Raw genomic sequence first — 26,488 nt, 5'->3', positions numbered from 1 at the left:
TGTTCTTCCTTTTGCTACGGACATACCCATAAAAGCCCTTTTTGTTGCTTTTAACCTCTCTAGCAAGCCTGAGTTCATTCTGTGCAATAGTTCTTATGCCAAATTAATGTTGGTGCCATATATAGATTTTTAAAAAAGAACATAAGAATGTGTTGAGGCTCTTTAACCATCTGACCACCCATGGACCATATACCACCCTTGGAAGCTTCCTACCGTATTTGGTATTCTGGGCCACTTTTCCTCTGCCTCTTGCCCTCAGCTTTCATGTAGATGTCTTCCTCTACAAATTGCAGGAGCTGGAAGTCTCATCAGGATTGGAATGCTGGCATGGGAGGTTGTAGGGCCTCTGCATCTGTGATTGTATTATTTCAAAGATCCATTGAAATAAATGGTGATAGAAGACTTAAACATTTTAACCTCTCCTGACAGGATTCTTATCCAAATTGGCCCCCCAGGGCCTAGTATTTTCATTTTGGGAAGGGGACCTCCCACAGTGCACAGGCGGTTTTTCCTCTGTGCAAATTGCTGTACATGCCTGGAAGAAAATGAAAGGTGTGTGTGTGTCCTGAACCATGTTGGCTCTGAAGGAATCTGAAGGAATGTGGCTACTGGGGGTGGGGGAAGGCATCCCTTTCAAAGAGGGCTATGCCTTACTCTACTTAGTTTTTTTGGCTGGTACTTAGTTGTACTTAGCTGATACTTGGCTGCTACTTATGTTCTGCCTTTTATCTTTCACAGATCGTGGATTTCTTAAAGAAAAAGCATGATTTTGTAGACCTCATTATAAAGCACATAGGAACCTCTGCTATTATGGACTTGTTGCTCAGGCTGCTAACATGCATAGAACCTCCACAGCCCAGGCAAGAAGTGTTAAATGTAAGTAATTTCTTTTGCAATGGGAGTCATCTTTAAAAGTGAAGATTAGTGGCATTGTTTTTGAAACTGAAATTGTAAATAGCTAGTGAGGTACCCTTGGCATTCAATTTTTAAGTTGAGCAGGAAAAACCCTTCCCTTGCAAAGATAGCTGTCTCCCGTGCTGTCTATGAAATATTTTGTTGTTGTTTAGTCGTTTAGTCGTGTCCAACTCTTCATGACCCCATGGACCATAGCACACCAGGCATAGTATGAAATACTTACTTTTTCATTTATTTACTTGCAGCATTTTCATCCTCTTCTTCAGCCAAAAAAGCTGAATAGATATCTAAATGATAAGAGAGTTCCTTCCCTGAGATTTACAATCTCAAAGACAAGAAACAAAATGAAAAAGATCTGAGAGGTGGTAGAGAGGTTCCTGTTTTGATCAGCTGGAATGGAAATGCTGGCTTTCACCAAGCACTTAAATATTGTATTTGAACTGTAAACAAATTCAATTTCAGCTGCTTTTATTTTCCCCATATTCCAGCTGTTTGTTACCTGGTTTAGATACATGACTATGATGCCATGAATGCATCTAGAAGCATGGAAAGGTATGCAAGGGACTGTACTGTTGTGGTTTCAGATTGTTAGTAGTGACAACTGAGCTTGCCATAGCTTACACATGAAAGAAATCAATGTTTTGCAGTAATTCTTGAAACATCTTGCCAACATATTCATTTAAAATATCCATTAACAGCTAGTATATTCCAGTTGTAGCTCAAATAGGATGTTAAGCCATTTTGTGTTCTGTGTACAAGTCATTTTTCAGCTTGTCTGATGTAAATGTGAAGTAGAATGCTAGAGTGTGTTGACAAAAATATAAATGTAGTGTTGTCACCTTACAGCAGCAGTGTATAAAAATCAGTCAGAGAGCAGGTTTTACTGTTTCAATCACAGGAAATGTAACTTTATTTTAATTTTAATTTTAATGTTGTGATTTCTCTTTAGAACTACGGTCTCTCCTCCATGCACCCCATTTGATAGTCTTCTTTTTTACCACATGCAAGTCTCTGTACCAGTCTATTAACCTTTCTGACTTTCTCTCCATCTTTTAATGCATGTTGTATTCTGTATCCTTGCAGCTCTATTCACACTCTATAAGCCTCTCTACTGCCTATATTATGCCTCTCCCATTGCAGATGTCTATGTATCTCCCCCCCTCTTTTGCTATTTGCCCCCCATCTGTTTAAACAGCACAACATAAAAGTTTTAATGCTCCTAGCAATTCACATGCAGAATGATTCTTATAAGCTGGTAGGCTGTGTGTCATGGCTCAAAAAGCTGATGCCACCACACCTCTGAATCAATGGAGGAGGAACATAGTGATGCAGAAATTTTCCTATCTTTGTTCCACAAAGGTTGGAAGGACTGCAGATAATGCATATTTGGAATCCCTTCAGAGTATTGCAAATTGATTCATTGTTGGCCTTTAGGGTTTATACTGTGCAGACTTGCATAACAGAAATGTTAATTTTATTTCTAATTCCACAATCAGAAAAGGTAAATGGGCCTCTCATAGTCTTTGAATTGGCAATTTTAGAAGCAGAGGATGATCTTAAAGGCCTGGTTTCAGAAATATATATGGAAAAATCGACAAGAATGCTGTTGGGGGTTTAAGTAAACATGGGAACATGATCTCCAGGAGGAACTGGACATGTAGCAATGGAATGCTATATGGCAGCATAAGCCTCTTAATATCTGAAAATATAATATGCCAGTCACAGAAAGCTGGAGTGATGGTAAACAAAAGAGGTCTTATTTTTTTACATTTGGTGGGACTACCCAGTGATAAATGGGACGTGGGTGGCGCTGTGGGTTAAACCACAGAGCCTAGGGCTTGCCGATCAGAAGTTCGGCGGTTTGAATCCCCACGACAGGGTGAGCTCCCATTGCTCGGTCCCAGCTCCTGCCAACCTAGCAGTTTGAAAGCACGTCATAGTGTAAGTAGATAAATAAGTACCGCTACAGCGTAGATGTTTCCGTGCGCTGCTCTGGTTTGCCAGAAGCAGCTTTGTCATGCTGGCCATATGACCTGGAAGCTATACGCCGGCTCCCTCAGCCAATAACGCGAGATGAGCGCCACAACCCCAGAGTCGGTCATGACTGGTCAGGGGTCCCTTTACCTTTACCCAGTGATAACATATTTAATTAGCATAAATGATTCACATTAAAGGTCAAAACATATGCAAATGTCTCAAAATGTTGTTCTTGTATACCTTGTGGGGAGAATGCTGGTATGTTGTTTAAAGATCTGGCGGTATATTGCAGTCGCTAAAAAACTTACCAGATGCAATTAGAGTAGAAGCAGTACCAGATGCCTTCTCTGCAACATGACAGATAATATATACAGTATACTGATCAGTGTACTAGTGTAGGACATCTCCCCCCATCCCCAAGAATAAATACAAAAAGATCTGGTATAATTGTTAGAGATCCTCTTTCTTTCTCCCTGGCAACCTTAAAGATTGCCCATTCTCATGTTCTTGGTTTTTATAAAGAATTATACTTTGCATGTGATGATATTGCTAACGGGTTCCTTCCTGCAAGTTTCTGAAGTCTTACTGATGTTGTTATCTCTGGGAATGCACTTTTTAATGTATAATATCATTTGTGGGTGGTACTATCTATTTGATAAGTGTGACTGATGAAAATGTGAAAGGAGACTTAATTTCCTCCCCTCTCCCATATGTCTCTCCAGTGGTTGAATGAAGAAAAAATAATTCAGCGGCTTGTGGAAATTGTGCATCCTTCTCAAGATGAAGATGTAAGGAATACATGTCATGGTTCATATTCAAGTAAATTTTGTAGGAAAATTTTGTCCTTGGCTGCTCTCCATGCCAAGCCCCATGGCACCCCTCCCACTTCTCCTCATCACCCAGATGTTAAACCAGGCATCCCCAAACTTCAGCCCTCCAGATGTTTTGGACTACAATTCCCATCATCCCTGACCACTGGTCCTGTTAGCTAGGGATCATGGGAGTTGTAGGCCAAAACATCTGGAGGGCCACAGTTTGGGGATGCCTGTGTTAAACTATCACTTGTACTGTGGCAAAAAGTCTTCTGTCTTGCACTGCTATGCATTGTGGAGATAGCAATCTTGTCTGCAGCAGGATTGCTGGAGAGGATCCTGTTAAGTGTGTGAGAGAGGGAGTTGGGAGAGATGATTGTGTCTGTGTGAAAAGGGGAGTTGAATGTCTTTCGTTCAAGCGTAAGAGCAGTAAAAGGAGATACTGTCACCAGCCCCACCGACTGGCATGCAGCTCCTACCCACCCATTCACCCACTGCCACATGTGCCCCCCAAGGGTCAAAAAGTCACTCTTCTCTGATTTAAAACTTTTCTGTGCATAATTATGCCTTGCTTGCAAAATCCACACACTTCAGTTTTGTCACCTGCATTGTATACAGAATGAGAAGTGTATAAGGAGGAGCTGTTGGTCCTGTAGTTTAACACTCATAATTTGTGTTGCCTTCTGGGAAATGGGTGAATTTGCATTTAAGCCTTAACCTTTCGTGCTAACTATCATTGAATACTGTAGGGTTTTTTTTAATTCCATAAACTGTCCTTGTTGTTTAGAGACACTCAAATGCATCCCAATCACTCTGTGAAATTATCCGCTTGAGTAGAGACCAGATGCTACAAGTACAAAACAGTTCAGAACCAGATCCACTGCTTGCAACACTAGAAAAGTAGGTTGACTTGATGTTGTCATTGCTGTCATAGATGTATGTATATATTCCATGGATCTTGACATTTTTTGAAATGTTGAAAGCTTTGCATGTGCCATGGAGAATGATGTAACTTCTGAAGTATGATCTGTAAGAAACAAGACATAAAAATGCTTAGATCACGTTAACAAAGATAAAAGAGTTTAATGTGTATTTTTTTTTAAAAAAAGTAAATAATGTAAACAGCAACAACCTTGAGATGGACCTAGTTCAGATGTTATGCTAAACCATGGTTTGGCATTACAGAGATAAGCAAGCATGAGTTTCAGTCTTCCATGCTTGTTCCTTCCCTCTTGTGCATGCAAGTGGAGGAAATAGTAAAAGGCTTGGAGAGAGAAAGTACTTGGTTTGCAAAGGTGACGGCATTGATACTAAGTAAGAAAACTTACTTAGTTATGTTTTTTATCTGTATAAGCAGATGTTAAAGTAACTTAATGCCTTGAAATCTATGAATGGTAAAACTAGGATCTACAGTGGTGCCTCGCTAGACGAATGCCCTGTAAGACGAATTTTTCGTTTAACGAAGAGATTTTTCTAGCGGAGGTTGCCTCGCAAGACAAATTTGTTTTGCGAAAAATTCATCTAGCAAATAGCGGTTTCCCATAGGAATGCATTGAAATTCAATTAATGCGTTCCTAAAGGCAATAAATAAATAAATAAATTCAATGCATTCCTATGGGATTCGCTAGACGAATTTTTCGTTATACGAATTAAATTCGTCTAGCGAGGCACCAATGTATACTCTTGAAAAGGGTCACAAATGAATTTTATGCACTGTTTGTTGATGCTTGCAGTACATAACTGGCATTGTTGACGCAGTATATAACTTGATATTATCCACAGAATGGGAACTGGGCAAGGGAGTTAACCTTTTGTCAAGACGGTGGGTTGTAGAATTGCATTCAAGAACTAAAAGGGAGGTGGCCAAGGGCAGAGTTTGTGTGCATAGTAGATAACAGCAATATCCAGAAATACTAAATGTTTGCCAGTATATTGGTCAAGACTGCTCCCCCAGTTATGAAAGTATTTTAGTGTCATGTGATCATAGGTTTCCTGGTTTATGAGCTTGCCATTACTGTTACAAAGATTAGGGTTGCTATGAAAATAATTCTGATTCTTTTATTAAAGAAAAACTCAAGCAGCTTTGGATCAAAGAACAAACTGCAGGACATATGTATACCTTTCCTGAAAAATATGTATTTCTTTATTTCAGAATATATTTAGTGTCCCCTCACCCTGCAAAAGCAATGCTATACCCAATTAATTAAGTATAACAGGTGAAAATACAAATTTAAAATTACATTGTGAAGCCTAGAAACAGTCTAATATTCCATAAATGCCTGAGCAAAAAGACATGTCTTAACTGAGCACTGGAATGTTAAAAACTTTGGTGCCTGGTTTGTAATAGATGTGTCATTGTAGAAAAGGCACTGCTATCATGTGCCACCACTGAACGTATTGCCTCTGGTGGTGGAACGATGAGAAGAACCTGGGCAGGTTGATAAAAGGAGAAGCATTCCTTCAGATGCATACACCAACAAAAGGGAATGTTAAATTTTCAACAATGTTTTCTTTCTCTTTAGAAAAGAAATCCTAGAACATCTGCTATCAAATATATTCCATAAAGAGAAAAACGAATCGGCTATAGTCAGTGCAATTCAGATATTGCTGACCTTACTGGAAACGAGACGGCCAACGTAAGATTGTCTTTTAATGTTTCTACTGTTTAACAATATTTTATCCAGCAACAGTTGCGTTGTTTCTACCCTGGTCAGATGACTGTGTGCAGTTGCATATACTGTATATAAAGGTTTCTGAATGAGCATTTTTCTGATCTCTACCTAGTTTTGTGGATTCTGGATAGTAAGAAGGTATTTAGTTAAACACATTTTAACTAATGTGTAGTTCAACTACACATTTAACTAATGTATAGTTAAAACGCATTTTAACTATACATGTAAAAGGCCTTCTTCTGGCACTGATCTCACTATAGGGAACAGTTGGAACAAGATGGTATCATTTATGTAAATTAATGTCATTAGTTTACATTAGTGTCTCCGTTGGTAGAGCATGAGCCTCTTCTTTTTAGGGTCGTGAGCCCCACGTTGTGATAAAGATTCCTGCAGAGCAGGGGGTTGAACTAGATGACCCTCATGATCCCTTCCAACTCTGTCATTCTATGATATTGATGTAAATTGTGACTACATTATCTGTACCTAAACATTTGTCTCATACACATTCTTGGAAATAATCTTGCACAGTCCAAGCGGATGCTTCTGAAATGGGGTTATCATGAATACATCACTGCAAAAATATGAGATTTATGTTGCTTGGAAGTCAGTTTTTGTGTATGTTAATCAAATTTTTAAAACATCATTTTACTGAGATCTGTGTGTTGGGTTGAGGGAAAGACTAAAGAATTGTTAGGTGTGGGTTGGTGAACAACAATGCAAATACTGTATCACCTTAATTGAAAGGAGAGTTGAATGTGAAAATTTTGATTTGTTCCCTTTACTATCGTCTAGCCTAGTCAGCTTACTGATCTATCTTTCTTTTTAAAGTAGCTGTGCTTTCTGTGTTAAAGAGCTTACCTTTTCTTCATTTTAGATTTGAAGGTCACATAGAGATTTGCCCCCCAGGTATGAGCCACTCAACATATTTGGTCAACAAGAGTGTGTTAGAAGCCATAAAAGCACGACTTGCATCCTTCCATGAACTGCTCTTGGAGCCCCCCAAAGTAAGTAAAACATTTAGTGCATGTGAAATTGGAGCCATTCTGTTTCATAAATCCAGCTTTGAGGGCACTCAACCACTGTTTGATGAATTGGACATTGGTGGGTTAACCTATATACAGTGGTACCTCTACTTACGAATTTAATGCGTTCCAAATGCACATTCGTAAGTCGAAAAAAATTGTAAGTCGAATCCCATAGGAATGCATTGGGAGAAAAAAATTCGTAAGTAGAAGTAACCCTATCTAAAAATTTGTAAGTAGAAAAAATCCTATCTAAACCGCATCCAAGATGGCGGACGGAGCTCCATTCGTAAGTAGAGGTACCACTGTACACTTGGCTTTTAAGAGTTGTTTTTAATCTGTTGTGTTCGCTGTTTGCTTTGTTTGATTTTTGCTGTTTTAATATTACATTATTTCTGCTATTTTAATATATGACAACTCCTTTGGGCATCTCAGTAATGAGGTGGAAAGGTGTTGATAAATATTTTAAATAAATAAATGAGCCACCCTTCTTCCAGTCCCAGAGGGATTCTCTATCACCTCAGTGACCAAACTGCTTCCTCCCTCTCTTCCTCATTTTGTGTTCTCAGTGCAGAGGTGAACCTCCATTGCCAAGGAAACAGAGCATATGTTTCATTATGTTGCCTGATTCTAGTTCTGCTGCTTTCCCTTTCTTGACTTGCAGAACCATAGTTTTGCAGCATGATTGCCTAGATCAGCCTTCCCCATCCTAGTGCACTGTATATATTTTCTCCATCTCCCATCACCCCAAATAGCATGACCAGTGGTCAAGAATGATAGGTGGTTGTCTAGCAGCCTTTGGAGGACACCAGATTAGGAAAGGCTGAACTACCTTCCAACTTCGGTAGTGAGGCTTTGAAGAAGTTGAGAAGTTATGCCAGTCTCCTCCCTGTTCTCCAATGCAAAGCAGTAAGAGAGACTTGTCATTTATTGGCTTCTTCAAAGCCTTGAACAGAATGAAATAGCCTTGCCCATCCAATACTCTGTCTATGCCAAAGGAAGGAGACTAAGTCTCAATCTTGTTATTGTTTTTGCAAAAGAAATGCAACTTTGAGAACATGGGGGAGAAGTGTTTTGTCATTGGTGAACTGATCATTGAACTGATTATTCTACATATATGTCCTCACATTTTCATCCCATGATATTTTAGAACATAATGTATGGGACTAACATTGAGTTTCTCTTTTAGGTATTCTGCTAAACGTTTCAGACTTAATTTTGTGATTACCATGTCTCTTCTTGCCCCCTCCCCCTTGTGGATAAATAATACTTTTGAGTAATATGTCAATATTTTTTGTTCTCTTTTTTGTCTAGAAAAGTGTTATGAAGACAACATGGGGTGTATTGGATCCACCTGTAGGGAATACCAGGTTAAATGTGATCAGGTTAATATCCAGCCTTCTACAGACAAATACAAACAGTGTAAACCTGGAACTTATAGAGCTCAATAGCATAGGAGTTATACTGGTAAGAGCATAAATACTTGCAAGATTGACAAATTATTACAGCAATGCTCTTAACTTTTTATAGTGCTAATTGTTCCTAATCTTGCTATGTCATGACACAGGTAAAAGATACTCTGATTTCTTTGAGTGATTGAATGGAATATTACCTGTGAAATTAATATTTCTGTGCTGCCTCAGGTTTTAATGGATCGTGTAACTTAAACAGTACACTAAAATGCAGTCATGAGCTATGGTTGACAGCAGTGTGGCGAGACCTGGGGGCATTCACTAATATTCTCTCCATAGGGAAAATAGCCTCTGGATGATGGAGATTTTCATCATGAAAATGGGGTGGGAGTAGACCATTAAGTCCCCTCCATTGCAAGCAAATTTGCACTTCCCTACAGGTATTTCGGTTCTTTTGAAAGTTGGGGTTCCAATCCAACCTCAGTCCTTGTGCATAATGTGTAGTTCGTTACAAATAGTTTAATCATTTGTTAGGGGCAGATGGAATTGTGGGAAGTAGGAATGTCCCATGAGTTCCGAAGTCTGGAAAAATGGGGCTGCACTTCATTGGCCATAGCACCATCATAAATTAAGATGGAGACACAGACACTTTTTGTTTTATCTTAAACGGAATAAAATTGTCCAGTACATACATATAATCTGTGTTTGGTTAAGGGTATTGGGATAAGTTGGCATCCTCATGAGAAGCTGTCACTTTTTGTAGGAATTCTTATCAACTGATGTGATATACTCTAATATTCATGAGTAGTCTGTTTTGTTGGGAATGCAGAAATCCCTGCTCGCAGAGCTGCTACATATTCCATCCATAGGCTTCTCTGAGGCACTGCTAGCAAATACTATAGTGGCATAAGATGGTTTGTGCATATGTTGATTGGGGACAGTAGTTTATTGAATTTTCTTAGTTGGTCTCTAAGGTGCTACTGGAAGGATTTTTTAAATTTTGTTTTGACTACGTCAGACCAACACGGCTACCTACCTGTAACTGGAACTAGGCTTAGTTATTACTGTTACTAAAGGTAAAGGTACCCCTGACCATTAGGTCCAGTCGTGGACGACTCTGGGGTTGCGGCGCTCATCGCGCTCTGTAGGCTGAGGGAGCCAGCGTTTGTCCACAGACAGCTTCCAGGTCATGTGGCCAGCATGTCATTAATATTACTACTTTGCTGCAATTCAGAGCAGCATTCAACTAACTTTTGTGCTAGAGCAAGGATTAGCAGTAGCACAAGTGGATTCCCCCTCTGCTTCCTCCAGATCTGTTTCAGAGAATTAAAGAAAACCTTAGAACACATTTGGGAGGCACGAGAGGAGGAGAGCAGGAGAACGTTTCATTGCACAATGAGAAACCATTGTGGTAACAGAATATTCACCTTAGTGCTACATTGAATACAATCCTTAGTATACAAAATGGCTCAGTTTCAGTGAAGGCTCTCACTGACAGATGGGAAGAAGTATTGAGTGCCATCCTCCACTCCATTCTGCAGGGTCAACCAATGCTGCTCTGGACCAGATCTTGGAAGGATGAAGGGAGGAAACAGCAAAAATAACTGTCCTTCTCTTCCAGTGGGACGATCCTTTGAGTAGAGTTCAATTCACGGAAACTTAAGCTCGCAGACTTGAATTTTTAACAGGGCTACGTTTGACTCCAGTTTCTTTTTTTCCTCTACAGGACATGTTTTTTAAGTACACATGGAATAACTTTTTACATACTCAAGTAGAAATTTGTATTGCATTGATTCTCGCAAGTCCATTTGAAAGCACAGAAAATGGTACAATTTCAGATCAGGATTCCACTGGAGATAACCTTTTGCTGAAACATGTAAGCTGTTTTTATTATTTGTAGTACTCTAGGTATAATTGTGCTAGGCTCCCCACATAGAAAGAAACACTCAGTCAACTAGGTAAGATGAATAAAAGCAAGGTGACCAAGTGGATGAAAAAGTTGTCATAGTTATATTACTGTTGTAAGGCTCTTAGGCTTACCACTTTCCTGCTACCTTGCTCTAGCGAAAACAGTTTTTTGGTTTTAGCAGAAGTGTTGTACTCCAGAGCAATGGCAGCTGCTGTGCAAGAAACAAAGTTGCTGATCTAAGTATAGATAAGCCACTAGTTCCTTTTGCTAGATTAAATAGGTACGGTAATGTTTTTCCAAGAAAATCACACCATATTTTTTTTAAGCTGGCAACAGTGCAGTTATTAACTTGTGACAATATTTTGAATTAGAGCTGCAGAGTAATAATCATTTCAGTCTTGTACTCTTTTTTTAAAATCATTTTTATTGGTTTTTATACAAAGAAGACAAACATAACATAGAATGTAGACTGTCCCTTCAATTTCCCTCCACCCACAAGACCACTTCCGCCACCAGTAGTACCCGTGAGCATTGGGAACCAAAGGGGTCCATTTTTGGCTGGGTTTGACCTCCCCCCTCCTTCCTCCCCCCTCATCCCCTCCCTGCCACTGAGAGGACAGGGATGGAGGTTCTCTGAGGCTTGGTTTTCCCCCAGTTGATTCTTCAGCATAACAATCCAATTTAACAAAAAACAACAACAAAAAGACAATAAAAAAGAAAAAGGAAAACGAAAAGGAAAAAAGAACTATAAATTCCCAAATCTTAATTTCTTAACATTGTAATTGTGACTTCCTCAAATCTCTTCCTCCTGATTTTCCTAACTTCTCTAATTAATTATGGCGGGTTTTCTACTCTAATTCAAAATCTTATTCTTACCCTATTAACTTAATCCTCCTCCTTCTTCGTGCCGGCCTCCTACGAGCCCTCTTCTGCCACAAGAGGGACTCGCGGGGCCCAGCACTTCAAAAGTTCCATTTTTTGTGTCTGGGTTTCCCTCTACCCCCTCCCCTCCCCCCAGTGCACCCCCTGCCACTGGGTGCCACTGAGTAGAGAGAGAGAGATAGGCAGCTCTCTACTCAAACACCTATCTAAACACAAACTTTTTCATATTAATCCAAAAATTCTTTCCTCAGCCCATCTTCAAACTCCCTCCAGAAAGGTCAATTTTTACAACACTCTCCTTCCCCCCTCCCGATATCTTTTCCCCCAATTGGATCAGCATTCCTTAAGCAAGCCAAGATGTCAGAAACCGTCATTCAAAAACCAAAAAGCCTTTAAGCTAGAATTCTCACCCCACACCAGTTCTTTCCCCCTTGCAACTCCAGACCCCTATTCCCCCCTCCCCCTGCCTTTCCTCTCCCACAATGACATACCTCCCCACTTCAGTCCCTCCAGGTTCCTTCTTTCCATTAATCTTCATTTCAGTTTGCTTCTCCTTGTCACTCTGTTCTTCTTTTTCAAATCCTTGTTTTACCTCATCCGCAAAGTATTTTTTATGGTCCAGATCACCTTCTTCTTTGTCATCAAATTGTTGCTCCTCATACTCTGTCTCAGAGTCAAAATTATCAGAGTCAAAATTGTCCAAATCCTGATCTTGAACCTCATTTTCTAATAATGATCCATTAGGATGTTGTAGTTCCTTGTAAATGTCCTCCCATATTTGTAGATAATTCAGCACAGCCACCTGGAAGGCTTGAGAATACTTTGTTTTCATAGTTCTCTTAACCGCAGACAGGCAGAAGATAGAGGGCAAAGGGTGCTGGAAAATTCCTTGCTTTTACACGGTCGGCTCCATCTTGGCTGATCTTCTCTTTTGTCTTTAACTCCATCAAAAATCCAGTCCCAATTCCAAATTTTTACTTCCACAGCAACGCAATAGATTTCCTTAGTCTTTTAGCAACTTGACAGCTTTTGACAGCTTTTGACAGCTGTCAAAATACTTTCCCCTTATTAATGCTGAACCTCAAGGGGTGCCGGACTCGGGAGCTGAGAAGGGTGAAAAAGTCTTTCTTTCTCTCGGGTTCACAATCCAAAAACTTTTTTCCTTTTTCGGCTTGAGGGTATTTAATGCGCCTCCCAATTTAGCCAATAGGAAGAGATCGACTTCCGTTTTTTTAAAAATCTCTCCTATTTTCGAGATTAATTTTTTAAAAGTCCAAATGTAAATTTCACTTACTTTGTATAAGTCTCTTATATTTTTTGGAAGAATCCGCCGCTTGCCGGGTGAAGACTCAGGGCTTTGCCTCTCGGAGGTAAAATGGATCCCAAAATGGCTCCCGCGACTCCACTCCGCTGGCTCTCGATCGCTCTACTGAGCTCTCGGGCAGCGGAGGATTCGCGGAACGGAGCAGCTGCTGGGTCATGAGTCACCGGGACGCTCTTCTTTTGTGGGGAGTCCGCTCGCCCTGCGGGCTTCCCCCCCCTCCGAGAGGCCAGGGACTTCGGAGCGCGAAGTCCCTGCGTCCTCCTTCCTCGGCGCGAAGGACCGGAAGCCTCTCAGTCTTGTACTCTTTTTCAAATTTAGAATATGGTGAACTGGAAAGATCGGTTGGGGGAAATATACATGGTATATTTGAAGATATGTAGCAAAAAAAATATATTGCAAAAAAAAAAAACTAAGGAAGCTTTTGTTTTATAGCTTTTCCTTAAGTGCCATTTAATAGAACGAATACTTGAAGCATGGGAAATGAATGAGAAGAAACAGTGAGTAATCAAAACCCACTCCCTGCATTTGTAGTTATGCATGCTGTATACTATTTGGGAAGTAACATAGTACCTGATTTAATTCAAGACAAATTTAAACACAATATTAATTGTACTTTATTGATGTTCACAAAGCATACTACTTTGGCCTAGGGGGAATATGTTCAAATCACTGGGTTCTTGAGTGGAGAAGGTTAGGCAAGTTCTCTCTACAGTCCTACCTTGGGTTAAGTACGCTTCAGGTTGCGTACTTTCAGGTTAAGTATGTGGCGGACCCGGAAGTGTTTACTTCCAGGTTCCGCCGTGCACGCATGCGCAGAAGTGTTCTGCACACTTCGCGCGTACGCAGAAGCACTCTTATCGGCACTTTGCGCACACACGCTATCCATAGCTGCCAAGTTTTCCCTTTTCTCACGAGGAAGCCTATTCAGCATAAGGGAATTTCCCTTAAAAAAAGGGAGAACTTGGCAGCTATGGCACTATCGCCGCTCAGGTTAAGTACTTTTCGGGATGCAAATGGCACCCCGGAACCAATTAAGTACTTAACCCGAGGAACTACTGTATTTCTATTCCCGCAGTGTTCACTGCTGCTGCTTGTGGGTATGTGCTTTGCACAAGCAATATATAGGTTTCCTTTTGCTAATTTAACCAGTATATTTTTATGATAGGAGCAAATTTATATTTGAGCTAAGTCTGAAGAGTCATAAATAGTTTTAATGGAGATCGCTGTATGCACAGCATAGGCATAGATGTCAATTTAAATAAATCTTGATGAATTAATGGCTATATTATAGAGTTGTGTATTCTGTAAAAGTAATCAACTCCCCCGCCTCAACTAACATTTGTCCCATATGATACTCTGCACAGCTCTTGAAATCAAATCGGGGAGCAGAGTTTGAAATATTTAACTGCTTAACAATTGATTGGCCTTTTTGTAAAGACTGACCAACCAGGTCACATTCTCTTCTCTTTGCCAAACAACCATCTCGTTTACTTATATACTCTTCCAAACCTATAGAGAGAACAGTCTGTAACTAACAGATTAAACAACTGCCTGTTTCAATAATGAACTGTGTTGAACTTTTGCAGGGCTGAAGGAGGAAGACGATATGGCTACATGGGTCACTTAACAAGAATAGCTAACTGTATTGTGCACAGTACGGATAAAGGGCCAAATTGTACATTAGTGCAGCAGCTTATTAAAGGTAAGTGATGTACTTTTACAGAAACAAATACTTGATGTTATTACTGATTTCTAAATGTGGACAATGTACATCCATTCATCCTTTTCCCATGCCAAGCCTTTACCTTCGGGTTTGCTCTGAGAGTTTATCAGTCGGCCCATTGATTCTTGCCTCTTTTACAACATCTTAAAAGTTAATCGCTGCAGAATTGAATGTCTATATCTAAGCAAAGCTAAAATTATACAGATTGATTCTGCCCGTTAGATATTTTTGCACTCTACCCCTGGTAGTTTTGTCTGTAACTTCTGTTATAGGGGCTGTTTATATACAAAAAATGAATATTTGCCCTTTGGGGTAGATCAGTTTTATGCCAGGGCAATTTTAACTGATTTAAGAGACATTTTAAATCATGTTTCCCACTTTGAAGTGGACAAAGAGTGATTCAGACAGTAGAAGTTTCTTTAGAAATGGCAGCATTCCTTTTGGGTAATTTATCAGGGCCAAATACCAATTACAGGGAGAGATAAAAGCCAGCAGAGGGTTGGTTCAGAACCAGAAATGGTTAAGAGATTCTCTAGGATTCTTCCTTCTGCATACAGCAAGGAACAAGGCAGAATTTCTGGCACGTGGGTTCTACCTTACCTTGGGGGATGAGCGTATATGTTTTTGTAATTCTTTTGGTAGTTTAAAATAATAAAATTGAGTGAAAATTAATGTGCCTTACATGACAACATTCAGGAGCTTTATTATTAAACCTCTTTCTGCTTGACTTTCTAGAGCTTCCAGATGAAATCAGGGAGCGATGGGAGACTTTCTGCGCAAGTTCTTTAGGAGAAACAAACAAAAGAAACACAGTGGATCTAGTAGGTTTCATAAGATGAAGTTTCTGGGGGATTTTCTATGGGAATTTTGGGCCTTATTTGTCAGGAATGCAGGACAACACCTTTCTAACTCATAGAATCATAGAACTATAGAGTTGGAAGGGACACCAAGGATCATCTAGTCCAACCCCCAACAATGCAGGGATTTCAGCCAGATCATATATGACATACCCACCAACCTTTGCTTTAAAACCTCCAAGGAAGGCAAGGGACACCACTTGTCACTTTTTCCAGGATGACGAGAAACTGTTAACGTGCACTCATGTCCAATAGAGATTGCTATCCTATCTTTCTTTTGAAAGTGTGCAGCTCTAATTTGTATCATCTTAGAGAATTCCTTTGCCAAAAATAGAGCCCTACTTTCAGATTTTGAGCAGTACAGAGTTTCCTATAATTAAGACCCCAGTCAGATTGGTCTTACTTTTAATATAATTAATTTAATACAAATATACGCACATACTTTTAAAAAACTATGTATAGACCAAGTCTACTGGGAGTCAGTGTCTCTCTCACACACTTACTTCCATTTAATACTAAATCATGACTTAAGAATACAAGGATGAGCTGCAGTGAATGTGGTCATGAGGAGGTCAGAAGTTTTTCTGTTTTTAGATGAGCCACAGTTAAGTATTATGTTTGAACCCTAACTGTGGTTTATTGTAGGAAAATGAACCATCTTCAAAAATTATGGCTTGAGGTTGGCCATTCTTATGACTAAACACAGAACTGTTTTCAGTCAAATGGCACAGGTGACCTTCACAGATGCCCCCTACAGTACATCCCATACCACTGGGAGTAGCTTTTCAGGGGGCTACATGGGGAAGGAAGAATGAACAGAATTTGCTTTCTTTTCCCCCAGCAAGTGTGTCCCGTGAGCAAAGTTCTACTTATAGGAACTCTGTATCCAACCCACAGTTTTTTGCAGTAGTGTTGATGAAGGCAGAGCTGTATCTTGCTAAAACAGACTTTCATTAGAAACCTGATACAGAACTATATTTAATTTCTTAGGTTTGTTGGCTGCTTGGTTAATGCATGTGTAAATTGAAAATCAGTTTTATTGTGTCCTTGGTTTGAAGAGGGAAATACATATTAGTGCTGAATGATTTAAATTGATTTAATTAACTGAAATTAAATTGACTTAACAGTTCTTTCTAAACAGGGGATCTGAATAAGTAATATGGAATCAGTATAGAATTCGCATGATACACTTCTGATGTGTGAAGCATTAAAAAAAAATGCGTAGGAAACTTGTGACAAAATTCGTCAGAATAGAATTTAAAACTGAGTTAAATGCATCAACGTGATACATAGTAGTGTTGACTGCAGACTGTTTCACTGGAATTTGCCTTTCCATGATGAAAATCTCCAGTTAAGAATGTCTAAATTTAACAGATTTTGCAACTGAAATTTGTTTAACTTTTATTTCTTTTTAACACTGTACATTAAAAATCATTTTAATTAAAAATGACTTAGCTATGCAATGTATTTTGATTACAATTTCTTAAGTCTGATTTTTTTTTTTATGGCAAAGCAGACACTGGCAAAATTTGGATTTAAAAGTATAACACTTAATTGCTTTTATCCAAAGAGCCATACAACTACTACTGCCTTACCAGGCAGCTTTGGGCTTTTATGTCCCAAGCGTTAGTGCCCCCTGCCCCAGTATGTGATATAGTTTTTAGGTTTGTTTTCTTATAAGGAATTAAAAAACTTACGGACTTTATTATGGGCGTATTGTTTTAAACCCTTTTTCCTACGCTGATTTTTAAACTATTCTGTCTCTAGGTTACTACCTGTCATATACATTCATCCAGTGATGATGAAATAGATTTTAAAGAAACTGGTTTCTCGCAGGATTCCTCTTTACAGCAAGTGAGTCAAACTCTGGTCTGTTTGCAATTGTTTGCATTGATACCTTAATTGAAAAGAACTCTGGTGAGATGATTGCCTTGGGATTCTACAACTTTTAAAACTTAGATTTAGCATTTTTAAGATGACGAAAAAATGGAAGGCATATCCTGAAAGCTGTGGAATTTGGGGGGGAGGGGTATGTATGGTCACAACTTCCAGGATGTAAGTAATTTTGGTCTGTATCATTAATTTGATTAGAATTTCAATTCTCTGGTGACTCTTGTCAGTTGCAACTTTCTGAGGAGACATAAGGAGAGTTCAGAATACATGTTTTTAATACTGCAAACCATGTTTGGCTGATTGGAACATCGTGTGAACTGACCTGTAAGAGTTAAGGCAGTTAATTCCATTAGGTGTTCCAGTCGGCAAACTTAAAAGTGTAGTTACCTGCTTTCAGAAATGTGTAGCACCCTCAAGTTGGAAAGACCTGTGTTCATTTCTCTTAACAGTCTTAGTGAACTGAATATATTATGTAGTCTACTATCACCTGATTGTGAGTTAAGTGTTCTTTTATGCTCATGACTGTGGAATTAAAAGAGGGTTATAATCTTAACTGGGAGGGGAAGCAGACCACATGTTCCCATAGCCTTATGTACCTGCAGAAATGGTTGTTGGCAATTGTACCACCAAAGGCATATGTGACTAGTGCTTTAGAGGCCACTTTTTCTGGCACAGTTCTCTTTCTCACAAAATCTTACATTATTATTTTATGAAAAAGTAACTAAATCGTTGCAGTAGAGCAACTGTTACCAAGCACTTGCCCCTAAGGCCCCCCAAGTTTCAACATTTGATAGTCCATAGAGAAATAATTTAGGAGAAAGTGTTTCTGGAGCAAAATGGGCAAGTAGTATTTAGACTATTATTAGAATCATTATATCACTGTCATTGGTCCTGGGGTTGCCAGGCCTTTTCTGATTATCAGATGCAACAAATGACGTCCAATTTTATTGACCAGTTTGGCTTCAACGATGAGAAGTTTGCTGACCAAGATGATATCGGCAAGTGAGTATTTTAAAATTTAATGTCTGCCTTTTTGTTTTCCATTTGTTTGTGTTGCAATGGTTAGTGGCTGTCTCTCTAGTTATAATCTGTCTATAGTCAGCCTTGTTCATTTTCCAGTTACACAATTTGTGCACTCATAAGAGGATTTTTTCCTTTAAATTATGCCTCATGTTTAACACCTCTACCCCTAGCATTTATGAAGCAAACTCTTCTTATGACTGTCACTAAAATAATAGACTAGAATGCTCACAATGTTGATTTCTCTCTCTGAAGCCTCTTTATCCCAATCCAGAGTACTATGTTCTGAATGCACTGTGTACCAGGTTTCTGATTAGGTTTTCTTTTCATAGAAGATTGACATAACCAACACAACTTCTGTGTGGTTCTGTACGGTGCTAATCCACATGGTGTAATTTTTGCCTGAGTGAAGATTGTGAACATAGACCTGATCAAAATAAAAAAATTCCTTCAGTAGAACCTTAAAGACCAACTAAGTTTTTATTTTGGTATGAGCTTTCGTGTGCATGCACACTTCTTCAGATACACTGGAAACAGAAGTGTCAGACCCTTATATATATACAGAGGGTGGTGGGGTTGGGTGGGAATGGGTGATGGGCTGATGGGAGCGGTAAACCTGTGGATGGCTGTTAACGGCTGCTGATTGCTGCAATTAGTCCGGGGGGGGGGGGAGCAAGGGCTGAGGCGCTAAAGAAAGCTTGATCATGCATAATGAGATAAGAATCCGATGTCTCTATTCATCCCAGGTGGCTCCATGGTTTTAAGCTTGGTAATGAGTTCCAATTCAGCAACTTCTCTTTCCAGTCTGTTCCTGAAATTTCTCTGTAATAAAACAGCTGCTTTGAGATCTTGTATAGAATGTCCTGGGAGATTGAAGTGTTCTCCTACTGGTTTCTCTGTCTTATGGTTCCTGATGTCAGATTTATGTCCATTTATCCTTTGGCATAGGGTTTGGCCTGTTTGTCCAATATAGAGAGCTGAAGGGCACTGTTGGCATTTGATGGCATACACAATGTTAGAAGATGAGCAATTGAATAGTCCTGAGATGGTATGTTGGATGTTGTTGGGGCCAGTAATGATGTTGTCCGGGTGTATGTGGCAGCAAAGTTGGCATCTGGGTTTATTGCAGGCTCTGGTACCAGTGTCCATGTCCATGAACAAAATAAAAACTTAGTTGGTCTTTAAGGTGCTACTGAAGGAATTTTTTTATTTTGCTTCGACTCAGACCAACACGGCTACCTACCTGTAAATAGACCTGATCAGTTTAGCTTATCCTTTGAGTTCAATAATATAACTAGATTTAATTGGTACTGTCAGTTCATTATATTTTAAATGTGTGCCCTTGGAGGTTTGGAACAGGTAAGAACTTAACCAATTTTAAAATGTGAGTTAATTTATGTACTGTAGCTGGATCTCTTCCCTGTGGGTGGCTGCAAGCATATGCACCAATTGTTTTGTTTTCATATCTGTTTATGGAAACAGTGAATCCCCCCCCCAATTACTTCCCAAATAGTAAAGGAAAATGGTTGGTTCCCCGTTTAGTGTGGGAGTGTCCACTGTGTGTTCTATCAGTCCCATTTGCCAAAGGCAGAGATGAGTGGAATAGAAAAATTGTACCAGAGCATCCACCATGTTGGATCACTGAGATCTCTTTTGCCCTGGGGAAACTGAACTCAAAAGAAAGAAGGACAATCTGTCCAAAAGGGGACAAGAAAACTCAGTGCAACATTGCTCATCTGAAATGGGTGCATTGCTTTCAGTCAGCCACCAGATGGCAGAGCAGCATAATGCAAGCCAGTGAGAATCATTTTTAGCATCTGGTGATGCAATCTGTACAAAGCCAGAGCTCCATAGATCAGGTAAAGGCTCTTCAACGGTCTGCTTTAGCTCCTACTAAAAGCAATCCTCATTTTTCAATAAGAATTTGTTGAGAAGTTTAGAATCCCTATTTTCTGATTCTCATAGAATGTTCCTAATAATAATATTAATAATCCAAGCACCAGAATTCACAGCAGATGCCACCCTGGGTTCAGTATATCGCTCTACAAAGACCAGAGTAGCTAATGGTGGTGATCAGACCCTCTCTGTGGCTAAAATAGTGGAGCATGTACAGTAATTCTTTCATCTTGCATGTTTTCAGTTATATGCAGTTGGCTGAAATTGCACAAGTCAAGTCCCAAGCAAGGCAGAGAGCTTAAAAAGCTCTTTTCATGTCAGGTCTTCTTGGCAAAAGGTGCGTTCAAGATCTCCACCTTGCTTGCTTAGCATGCCAGTCAGGGCCGTCTTAAGCGCCCCTGGCGCTGTGGTGCGGCGGATCCCTCCGGCGCCCCCCCCGTTTCCCAGCGCGGTGGGCAGGCGCAGCGCGGCTGCCACAGGTGCTGCTGCGCGGCGGGCAGGTAAGCACATCGCGGTTGCCGTGGGCGCAGCTGCATGGTGGACCGGCCGGCCAGCGGGCTGGCGCCGTGGTGCCCTGCACCACCCAGCCTGGCTGTAGGGCCGGCCCTGATGCCAGTTCTGGAAGGCTATGGGATGTTCTCTCAAGATTTCACACAAACATGGCTGGCCTTCTAGAGCCGGTGCATCGAATGGGCCTTGCCCAGCAAGCAAATCAGAGAGCTACTTAAAAGCTCTTTTTGTGCTGGGTAATCCAAGCAGATTTTGGATGAAAATAACTTTTATGCTCTTGATCTTGCTTGCTGGGGGAAGCCCACTCGGTGCACCAGCTTTGGGAGTATGTGGGTGTTCTTTAGGAGGGATTGCTGTACATTCTCTCCAGGAGTAACCATTTGTCATAGGAAACTGCCTCTAACCAAGTCAGTTGATTGGTCTGTCTAGTTCAGTGTTGTTTGGACTTCCAATGGCCGTACGTTGGTATGGTAGATCAGTCTACATAGCCATTGGCATGAAAAGCCAAACACCTGTCCGCTCCACTTTGCATCTGGCACCTCTGCTGCTCTATCCACCAAGGTTCCTATCCCCCAACATCTGTTGAGCAGCCATGTGGTCTTTAACAAGCAGTAGACAGCCACCTATCTCATCCAACACATCCAGCATCATACAGGGTTCTTCCACATCCCACAGTGGATGTTTCTCATGCCAAGCAAGAGAATGGAACATTGATTACTTACTGTGAAGATTCATTCTTGTTTGGCATGTGGAGCCATCCACTTCCTCACCCGTACATACTCTGTCATGCATGCACACACTTGAACAAGATTACTAGTCTTCTGGGGTTAGGCTTACAAAATGATTTTGCTACAAGTTATCCATGGAATCCAACTGAGGAAAAGCCAGCTTTTTGGGGGGGGGGAGTCATAAAGAAAAATATATGGTCACATGTCTTTGCCTAGAGTAAATGGGAGAGATGCAGTCCACAGTGAATGCCTTTGCATGCCAAACATACAGTAAGTTATCGCTGTGTTGCTTAATTCAGTATATGGAACTGACAAATTAAAGTGCTTTAATACTTCATTTAAAGAAGGTGGCCACCCTTTAATCTTTTCATCATTTACTCTCTTCCTGGATTAGAATATTTGATTTGATGGCAGTTTTAGCATGGTTATCTGTAAGTTTAGGTAACTAGTAGTGAGGATTGTTTTCCACAATAGATTTTTTGTTTGTTTCTTCAGCTCTGTGAGCCTGTGACAGAGGTCTTGGCTCCTTTTTTGTATGCAAGCAGTCAAAATGCTCACAAGTTTGGTAGTAGAAAAGAATGTATCAGTTTCATGAGATCATAAAATGATGTAAACTGAAATAATTCAGGGGTCTGTGTGGAATGCCATTTCTTCTCCCAGCAGATGTCAAGGCAATAAGTAACTATTTTACCTTTAGAAGACAACTGAAGGCGGCCCTGTTTAGGGAAATTTTTAATGTTTAATGCTGTACTGTTTTAATATTCGGCTGGAAGCTGCCCAGAGTGGCTGGGGAAACCCAGCCAGATGGCCGGGGTATAAATAATAAATTATTATTATTATTATTATTATTCTCTGTTTTAGTGTATAAATTTGTACTTTGTTCACAGTGTTTCTTTTGATCGCGTATCAGACATCAATTTTACCCTCAATACAAATGAAAGTGTAAGTATATTTTTGCAGCTATTGTAAAATTCAAAATGGATACTATTTGTTCACATTCTCTCTATGTGTGAGTGGAGAGGCCCTGCCTTTTTTGGTGGTATTGTTTGTAAAGAGGAACATTTTAAGAGAGTTTTTGTGGCTTTCTGTCTTAACACTGCAGTGATTCAAGCATCTTTCTCAGGAAACATATTGATGGGTAGGGGTCCATAATTTTGGTCATCATGATGGGTTTTCTGCCACCCAATCTTGGAGCTGAAGGAGACAGTTGGGCTTGGCCCTGCTCTTGTGTTGCACTTTCAACATGCTGAAAGGATGTTCTGTGCCCCCCCCAACTGCAGAATTAGGTAGAAACCTGGGGCTGTTTTTGGTGTGGTGCATCCAAGCTTCTTGCAGCACCTTGGAAGCAGAGTCACAGTGCAGTTCTAGGAATTAGTCCCCCACCATCTGCTCCCCAGCTTCACATTTGGTGCTGGCAAGAGCACAGGGTTGTCCCTGACCTCAGTATGCATATCAAAGGCGTCAAGTTGGGGACAGGACCTTTACTAATTAACATTAAGAGCACTTCTTTCTAGTATATGGTCATTTCCCATTTGTTCTATTGTTTTCAGATACAGTGAATGCCCATCCAGAGTAATAAAGGTAGCTAATGTGCTATGGCAGAGATAGTGAACTGGCAGCCCACAGGCTGGGTCTTTTTTGTGGCTCTGCTATGAACTCTCCTAGTCAGATCAGGAGTGTCAGCTGTTTAAAGTTCTTTGAGGCTTCCCTTGTGTTCCAGAGGAAAACTTGCCCCATCTCCTAATTGCAGTGAGGAGTAGAGAAAATACATTTGCTGCTTCTCCCTTGCAAGTGCTCCTCCCAGTAAATGAGATCAACCCAGAGTCCTCTGGGAGGGATCTTGCATTCCCAGAGGATGAGGGCACCTGTTGAAGTGAAAGCAATATGCAGGGCTTCCACACTGCTTTCACTCAGCTTGGCACCAATCCTTGATACCAATGCGAAATTTTTTTTGGGGGGGGGGACTCATTGAGTGAGACAGTAGTTGCCCCTTTCTTTGGAGAGGTCATAGGAAGTCTCCAGTGCGGCATAATCAACCGGTTTAAAGTGGTCAGCTACCTATGAGCTGGTGATATTATGTTCTGAGAATTTTAATGTTAAATTTAAGGAACAACAGCAGAGTATTCTGACACCATCTGAACTTTGCTTTAAACATGGAACAAAATACTTTCTACCGGAAGTAGAGATGTAAAATTTCTGGAACTTCTGAACCTTGGAAAAAAATCCGTTTTTTTCTGAAAAATTGAAAAAATGCTACATTAGCACTTCTTTTTTCTTTTCCAGATTGAAAGTCATTCTGTTACCTTAGAAACATAAAATATAACTTTGGATAATTTTAATGGGCATAAAATTATCACAACTAGCATATTAAAAATATAGTGTATCCAAACAGGAACTGAAATTTAACTTGCCATTCATCACTGTTTGCTATGCAACATGCTTACTCCACCTCCCATGTTTTGCCCATGAGAGCTTATGTATTTCCTCACACTGATGTGTGTGGTCTGTTAACCCCTTTAGCTACTACTATATGCTTAAATTAGTTTATTTCACTTTTTAAAGACTGTTTTACAGCATTTAATGTTTAAAATATTTTCATTTCTTTTTTTCATTCATAACACTTCTCTGATTGCCACAACAACACATATACTTTAAGGCCCTTTTTGTTGCTCTATATTTTATTCCAATGCTTTGAGGCTTAGTGAAGAGCAGGCATCCCCAAACTGTAGCCCTGCAGATGTTTTGGCCTACAACTCCCATGATCCCTAGCTAACAGAACCAGTGGTCAGGGATGATGGGGATAGTAGTCCAAAACATCTGGAGAGCCACAGTTTGGGGATGCCTGGTGAAGAGGAACAGAACCAATGCATACCACACGTATGCAAAAACAAAACTGAAACCTTTTTCTTTTCTGGTGACAACAGCACCTCCTAAAGGAAGAAATGTATCTTGTTCTTGCATTGGAGAGTTCAGTTTGTAACCTGGGACTTGCTTGAACTCACAGAAATTAGAATAATCTGATACCATACATATTTTAAAAAATGATTTATAAAATATTTGAACCCCTTATCTTAAAATATTTTATTCATCATGTTAAAATAAAACATTCCATAATCTATTTTTTATTTTTCTAATTTTTCGGGAAAAAACAAAAAAGGCTTCAGGAAAAAAGGGGGGGCATTTCCCCCCCTAATTTCTCCAGTTTTTTTATGGGCCTTCACATCTCTAGCCAGAAGTCTATCTGTTCTTTCCAGTTTGGGATATGAATATTAATTGTGTTGGGTAACACTTCAGAGTTGTTGCTTTTGTTTTTTTAAACATAACATACATCATGACTAGCCACCTAAATGTGATATTCAGTGTTCATGAGTGGTGAATTTAGTCTTTGTAATTTATTTGCTTTTTATGATATTTAGGGCAATATTGCTTTGTTTGAGGCATGCTGTAAGGAGAGAATACAGCAGTTTGATGATGGTGGTTCCGATGAAGAAGATATCTGGGAAGAGAAGCATATTGCTTTTGCACCAGAATCTCAGAGAAGATCCAGGTAACTTTAAGATGGCAGAGAATATGCTTTTTGTTGTCGTTTAGTCGTGTCCGACTCTTCGTGACCCCATGGACCAGAGCACGCCAGGCATTCCTTGTCTTCCACTGCCTCCCACATGTTGGTGGCTTCGAGAACACTGCTTTTGAGAACATATGCTTTGCCTCTAATTTAATCTAAAAACTAATAGATTTACCTATTTCAGCACTGATAAGCTTGTGCCAGGTGTTTTTAGGAAGAGTAATGCAAAGATGAATATACTACATTCCAGCAGTAATCAGGATGATATTCTTATTCCTCTGCTACTATTGTCTTCATAAGATCGCACGTCTTCAACTGGTTGAATCAGGCTTGGGTCACAACAGGAGACTCCCACCATGAAAATATATGGTGAAAGATTAAGAAATAGGGCCTTGAATTCATGTTTAGGTTAAAAGTGGGTTCTGAGTCTGAGAAGGTTGAAGATAACTGAACTAGGTCATGCAGGTGACCTAATTCACATGTCACAGTAAACCATAATTAATGTTTTGCCAGAATGCAAAGATCCAGTTTCATTTCTTCCCTCTAGCCAGCAAGATCCCTGGCTTAGTGTTACATCCCAACTAGAGATTGTTTTGTTTGGTGGGAATTTTGCCATCAACAGTGGGAAAGTTTAGATTCTGTGGTTGTCTTTTGCATCATCAAGGCAAAAAAAGGCAAAAAAAAAAACCCACCCGCAAACCCCTCTTGTGTGGTAGAAACAATATTTATTTATTTATTTATTTATTTATCTATCTGTTGTTGTGTTTTTTGTTCTGTTTTTTTCAAAAAAGCTCAGGCAGTACAGACAGTGAGGAGAGTACAGATTCTGAAGAAGAGGATGGAACAAAGCAGGACTTGTTCGAGTCAAGCACCAATACAGAAGACAAGATGGAAGTAGATTTGAATGAAGGTAGGTAGTTTTTATTCCACTGCTTCTTGCGCACTTTGAGATACTGGAAGTGGAAATCTGCCTACTCAGACAAGCATAATTCTATTCAGGAAAGGCACTTCCAGACTGCCATTATTTTCAAGTGAAATTCCTTCGCAAACCAGTAAACTCTGCTCGTGCAGTTAAAGTTTATTGGAGCCTGCTTCCCCAAAACATCAAACTTTTTTGAATTAAGTAAAGTGATGGGGTAATGCAGTGGAAAGTGTGGGGATAACACATTCTTTGATGCAATGTCATCTTAACCTTCCCCCAAACAAACAAATCAGAGTGAATGCTCATTAAACAGCCAACATTGCCTAATTTCCCTGCAAGACTAATCAGGATGAATGATTAAAAAAACAGGTTGTCCAGAAACACTCAAAAGTGAGACAGAACTCGCTGGTTAGAACTTCCCTTCTTTATTTTGGGATAAATTAACCACA

The 26,488-nt window shown here is 39.9% G+C and overlaps 1 protein-coding gene across 18 annotated transcripts in view; it reads left to right on the top strand.

Moving 5' to 3' along the window:
- Positions 1 to 26,488, top strand: part of PPP6R3 (protein phosphatase 6 regulatory subunit 3) — a 71,039-nt gene that overhangs the window by 30,882 nt on the left and 13,669 nt on the right. For 12 of the 18 annotated variants that reach the window (XM_088665611.1, XM_060276643.2, XM_060276634.2 and 9 more), the window contains 15 exons: positions 739 to 876; positions 3,615 to 3,680; positions 4,492 to 4,604; positions 6,227 to 6,340; positions 7,251 to 7,380; positions 8,713 to 8,865; positions 10,537 to 10,686; positions 13,358 to 13,422; positions 14,512 to 14,627; positions 15,384 to 15,469; positions 17,273 to 17,359; positions 18,303 to 18,400; positions 22,440 to 22,494; positions 24,969 to 25,099; positions 25,909 to 26,027. In XM_088665611.1, the coding sequence (XP_088521737.1) occupies positions 739 to 876; positions 3,615 to 3,680; positions 4,492 to 4,604; positions 6,227 to 6,340; positions 7,251 to 7,380; positions 8,713 to 8,865; positions 10,537 to 10,686; positions 13,358 to 13,422; positions 14,512 to 14,627; positions 15,384 to 15,469; positions 17,273 to 17,359; positions 18,303 to 18,400; positions 22,440 to 22,494; positions 24,969 to 25,099; positions 25,909 to 26,027 (1,621 nt within the window). The remainder of the gene's footprint in view (positions 1 to 738; positions 877 to 3,614; positions 3,681 to 4,491; positions 4,605 to 6,226; positions 6,341 to 7,250; positions 7,381 to 8,712; positions 8,866 to 10,536; positions 10,687 to 13,357; positions 13,423 to 14,511; positions 14,628 to 15,383; positions 15,470 to 17,272; positions 17,360 to 18,302; positions 18,401 to 22,439; positions 22,495 to 24,968; positions 25,100 to 25,908; positions 26,028 to 26,488) is intronic. The other 6 variants (XM_088665624.1, XM_088665619.1, XM_088665615.1 and 3 more) reach the window with 2 other exon arrangements.

This window comes from Zootoca vivipara, chromosome 1 (genome assembly GCF_965207765.1).
Source record: "Zootoca vivipara chromosome 1, rZooViv2.hap1.1, whole genome shotgun sequence".
NCBI lineage: Eukaryota > Metazoa > Chordata > Lepidosauria > Squamata > Lacertidae > Zootoca > Zootoca vivipara.
This window is presented reverse-complemented; position numbering and strand designations above follow the sequence as displayed.